Here is a 5,148-nt window from a genome sequence, read left to right as displayed (position 1 = left end):
TACACCTGATATGAGTGTTTTTTAGAAAAAGTCAAAAAAGTTTAGGAAAAAGTAAAAAAAAAAGTTTAAAGATTTTTCTAGAATAAACATGACTTATTTTTGCACTAGTATATAAATTTTCATGATTAAAGAACCAGCGTTGACTTCAGGGCAGAAAAAATAAAAATTATTGCTCTTACAAGTCACAATTCACACTGTTTTTGCCAACAAAATTGTTTTCTTAAATGAAGTCAATATTTTTCTGTGGCTTTTTTTTACAATTTTTCAAGGCAGTTATAATAGAAGGTCAAGTCACTACTCACACTATTTGTCCATTTTGATGAGAGCTACTAAGATGTCCAAACACACTGACAATTGAGACGAACATCGCACACTCAAAAATCTTCCATGCAAACAATCAGGATTTTTGGAATTTTATTATTATTATTTTACTATTCATTACCGGGAACAGAATAGCTCGGGATCCAAAATGCCGCTCAGGCAATTTAAATGTTTGATTATATTTAAGAATATTCAATAAAATTTGTTTTTTATGACATGTGAGTTTAATATATGTTAGAGTAAAACGCGCGCTTTGCTGTGCCGCATTTCGCTTTTGGCATTAATTCTATTTTTCTCCCAACAGTTATTGGGTCAATCTGCATTTCATGCACACCATTGAGGCGGTGGAGCAAACTTGGACCCCCACGAGCGCTATTGAGTCGGCCATGTAGGCCAGTCCTTTCCATTTTGGGAAGGTTTTTTCTTCACTTTTTTCTCAGCTTGGTTCTTTTAATCTTTTTCCTATTCACTTATATTTTTTTCCTTTATTTTATTTGAAGGAATTTTCTTATTTATTAATATATTTCAAATTAAGAAACTACATTTCTCCAAATTCATATACGTTTTCTTCAAAATTGTAAACTTTTATTAAATATCTGCTAACATTTTTCAGATCCATGATTTTTTTTCAAATTACAAACATTTTCGAATCCCTGAACATTATTTAAAAATTCGTTATCATTTTAACATATCAAGAAAAAACATATAAAAGCAGTGATCATTGTTTTATAAATCATGATTATTTTCTCATATCTCTGAAGAATATTTCAATTTATGAAATGTTTAAATTCAAAAATGTTTATCAGATTTTGAGACTATTTAATAAATTCACAAAAAAATTAAATTCCTAAATCTTTGTAACCCTTTTGAAATGTGTTTTAATAGAATGGTTGTCCAATACTATGATGCGACACCCATGACCTGGCCAACCTTTAACAGGCAAGGTCCATTTCAATGTAAACAGTTATTTTGTTTTATGGTATTTTTTTAAAATTCAGGAACATAGTTTAAGGACATATTTTTCAGAATAAAAAATATATTCCGAAAATTATGTTTTTTTTAATATGTGAAAAGTTTCAGATAACCAAAAATTTGATATTGTGAAAAATTTCCACAATTCATATTTTTTCCTAAAATCATTAATAAACTTAAAAGTTGTATAAAAATATAGAATCTATGGATTTTCTTTATATTCATGCAGAATTTTGAAAATTACAAAAAAAAAAATCGTGAGGTATTTTGTGAAAGTTGAAACATTTTTTAAACTCACAATAACTTAAAATTCCTGAATGTTATGACTTTTTTGAACAGTTTACCATTATTTAATGTGCTAACTTTTCATGAATTTTATGATGATTTTTAAAAATAATAAACTCATGGGAAAAAATAGAATTCACTAATTTTTCATATTCATGTAGAATTTGTCAATTTATGGTTATCCTTTAAATTCGTTAATGTTTTCAAACTTTGTGACCCTTTGTGGAAATTCACAGAAATGTAAAAATCCTAAATGTTTTGATTTTTTTTAATGTGTTGTAATAGAATGTTGGTTCTGATACTGTCACGCGTGACCCACGATCGTACCAGACCCACACAGACGGCGTCCAGTTCGAAGAAAACACCTTCAGAGCTCTCCCCTAGTCCTCTGTTTCTAGGGAGCTGAGTAATTGGATGGATAGCCTACAATTACCCCTGCTCTTAGATATCCCGTTAATGGAAGAAATTGTTTGTATAAATGGCTTTGGCGTCCTTGTCCTTGTGTACGGATGGACATGCAAGGACACAATTATTTTTGGAGGAATAGTAGGACACAATTATAAAGGAGCCATAACGATGTCGCCGTCTGTTGAACACACGGGATAGATAAGTCGATGTGGTTGTCGTCTGTTGATGTGCTTCGGTGGCTGTCGCTTCTCATCAAGTTGTGCGCTTTTTTGGTCTAAAAAAAGAAGAAGTTGTGCGCCTTTTTTTGCGTACTTGAGTTCGGTATAGGCTAACTAATAACTAATCTCGACTACTTTTAGTCATGGAGGTTGACTGTCTGTCTGAAGCTGGTCCACTATTCATGCAGCAAGTTTCAGCGAGTAGTAATTCTCAAGAGAAATTCACCATGCCGGCGTTGGTCAGTTGGTGTGGTGTGCACATAGTTTCAGAAGTGGTGCGCAGATCGTTCTTGATCTTCAGTTCTTCACTCCAAACCCAAATTTTACAGAAGACAAAACCAGAGGCCACACTCTCGCTAGCACACCAAGAAAAACAGTAATCTCGATCGATCACGAGAAGCGATCGAGGGGGCAAAGAGGAAATGGCGTGCTCGGCGTGGTCAGTCGTCACGCAGCGCAGCTCACGTCGGCTTGAGGTCCTGGAACATGGAGTCCCACTTGATCTCGCTCTCGCCGCCGGCCGTGCCGCCGTCGGAGCACCGCTCCCCGTCCTCCTCCTCGTCCTCGTACGCGCAGTCCTGGAACATGAGGCTGGCCTTCTGCGACCCGGAGAACCGGACGCCGGCGCCGGCGCCGACGCCGCCGTCGGTGATCATGAGCACCATCTTCTTGACGCTGCTCCTCCGCCGCACGGCGCCGGCGCGGACCACGACGTCCCCCGCCGCGCCGTTGCAGATCCTCGGCACCACGGTGACCGAGGACGAGGAGTACCGCCTCCCGCCGGCGCCCCCGCCGCCCAGCCGGCGCGCGCACCGCACGATGCACCTGCCGGCCCTGCGCGCGAGCCGGGCGGCCGCGGAGGAGGAGGAGTGGGACGCGGCGGCGGCGGCGGCGGCGTCCTTCCTGGCGAGCTTGAGGATCTCGAGGCGGTGCTTGGCGACGGCGATGCCCATGCTCTTGAGCAGGTCGTGGTCGAAGTCCGGCGCGTCGCCCGGCTCCAGCTCGTTCTCGCTGAAGAGCAGCCCGTACTCGTACGTCGCCGCCGGCGTCAGCCCCGCCTTCGCCAGCCACGCGTACCAGTCCATCGAACAAGCACACACACCCTCTCTCTCTCACTCTCACTCTCACTCTAGCTAGACCTCTCTCCTCACGGCGAGCTTCTTCTTCTTCCCCGAATTATCTGCTCTCACTCTCACTTGTAAGCGCGGCTATAGATCATGATTCGTGCGTGTGGGACCTTTATAGAAAGGAAGGAAGACATCCAGTTGGTTGCACGGCTCGGCTCACATGCATGCCGGCAGGAGGATTACTCCTGCTAGCTGCTGCTGCCACGAAACGCGTGACACATTAGTTGCAGTGGTCGTAGAAGACCAGCACCGGCACCAAGAGCGTGTGTACACTCCTAGTATCTTCAAGTGTTACAGTATGTTTTTATGGGGCTAGGATCCCGTGGAAGCAGTACAAGCGATGGATCTGGATTCTGGACTGAGATCCAGCACGACGTACATACGCAGTGCAGATCTGCGGCCAGCCAGCAGCGAATCTACGAGACAAAAGTGCAGGCGGAAAGGCGGGGAGATGGGGAGAGGGAAAAGAAATGCGAAGGTGTCAGGACGATCTGAGGCAGATCGCTGTGTATGTGGTGTCATGGTGTGGATGCCGGGCGTGGCACCTCACATGCATGCCCGTGCAAAGGTGGCGCCGGTTGATGGTTATCATGGCAGGTGTGCATGGGTGATGGGTTGTTAAGTCAAGTGAGCACTTGCAGTGTGCTGGCCTTTCATGATTCAGGTTCAGGGGTCGGTACTTTGATTTAATTAATTGTAATTAATCGGGTTGGTAGTTGAGTGAGCATGCACACTTGCATTGCCTCCTTTTATAGGTAGTCTCGTCTTACTATAGGAACTTTCTTTTACAGGATGGTAGCCCCTAGCAGGGCCGTATATGAGCATGTGCAACAGGAGCGACCGAACCGGACCCCCAACACCACATGCCCCCCTATTTTTGTTAATCAAGGTGTTAATTGAACGCATTAGGGTCGCTTTGCTGAACTAGTGTAACCCCCCCCCCCCCTCCCCGCGTCGCTCGCGGGAGCGACGGGGGGAAACCCTAGCCGCCGCCGCCCCTACCTTCCACTCCTCCTCCTCTCTCCTTGACGCCGCCGGAGCTCGCCGGCGGGCAAAGCCAGGCCGCCGCCGCCGGCGGCGGGGCCTCCTCTCCTCTCCGAGCGGTGGTGGGTGGCACATGACGGCCCCTTCGTTCCGGGACGCGGCGCTTTGTGGGGCACGACGGCCAGGGATGGAGCCAGGATTTGCACATGGGTGGGGGGGGGGGGGGGGGAGCGATGACGACCACAAGTATAGATTATCGAGCAAAATATAGTATCAACATATGTTTGGAAATACGTCAATGACAAGTCATATGAATCCATAGTTTCCTAGAAAATACTTCAGATTGATAAGCAAACACATACGTTTGGCTACTTTTCTAACAAAAACGTATATAGCTCTACACTCTCGATCCAAATTTTCCGTACTAGCTCAGATTTGAGATTGAGGCAATTGGCCTGAAGAAATTTCTTCTTTTTTCAGCTAACGAAGTATAGCCAAACGAAAGCAAAAGAGGGTTACATCAACTAGCAAAACTTTTTTGTATAGCAAAATACCGTGTATGTACCTTGCCTAATTATCTGGTTGTGGTGAACGGCCGCAAGCGGACCAAAGGACGATCAGCGGCAGCCGCCGTATTCGCCCCTACTCCGGTGCGGCGGTGCCTCAACAAGCCGGCAATCAAGTCCAAGGTCAGCGACTTGGGACCGGCGGCAGACGTCCTAACGCTATGGCGGCGAGATAGATCGATCCATCTAAAATCGTGAGGCGAGAGCAGAGCGAACGACCGCGTCCACGATCTATCGTCTATGATACGTGGGCATCGGGTAGACCAG

At 45.1% G+C, this 5,148-nt stretch overlaps 1 protein-coding gene across 1 annotated transcript; it reads right to left on the bottom strand.

The window, feature by feature from the left end:
* Window positions 1-2,448: 2,448 nt before the first annotated feature.
* Window positions 2,449-3,619, bottom strand: LOC123159736 (uncharacterized). The gene has a single exon (XM_044577550.1). It carries the CDS (start codon window positions 3,287-3,289, stop codon window positions 2,666-2,668), a length of 624 nt encoding a protein of 207 aa, XP_044433485.1. The 5' UTR covers window positions 3,290-3,619; the 3' UTR covers window positions 2,449-2,665.
* Between the last annotated feature and the right edge of the window lie 1,529 nt (window positions 3,620-5,148).

Source organism: Triticum aestivum, chromosome 7B, assembly GCF_018294505.1.
Source record: "Triticum aestivum cultivar Chinese Spring chromosome 7B, IWGSC CS RefSeq v2.1, whole genome shotgun sequence".
Taxonomy (NCBI): domain Eukaryota; kingdom Viridiplantae; phylum Streptophyta; class Magnoliopsida; order Poales; family Poaceae; genus Triticum; species Triticum aestivum.
The sequence above is the reverse complement of the archived record's forward strand: the minus strand, read 5'-3'. Positions and strand labels throughout refer to the sequence as shown.

Coding starts and splice junctions, on each gene's coding strand:
- LOC123159736 (XM_044577550.1), bottom strand. CDS start 3,289: ATGGACTGGTACGCGTGGCTGGCGAAGGCGGGGCTGACGCCGGCGGCG.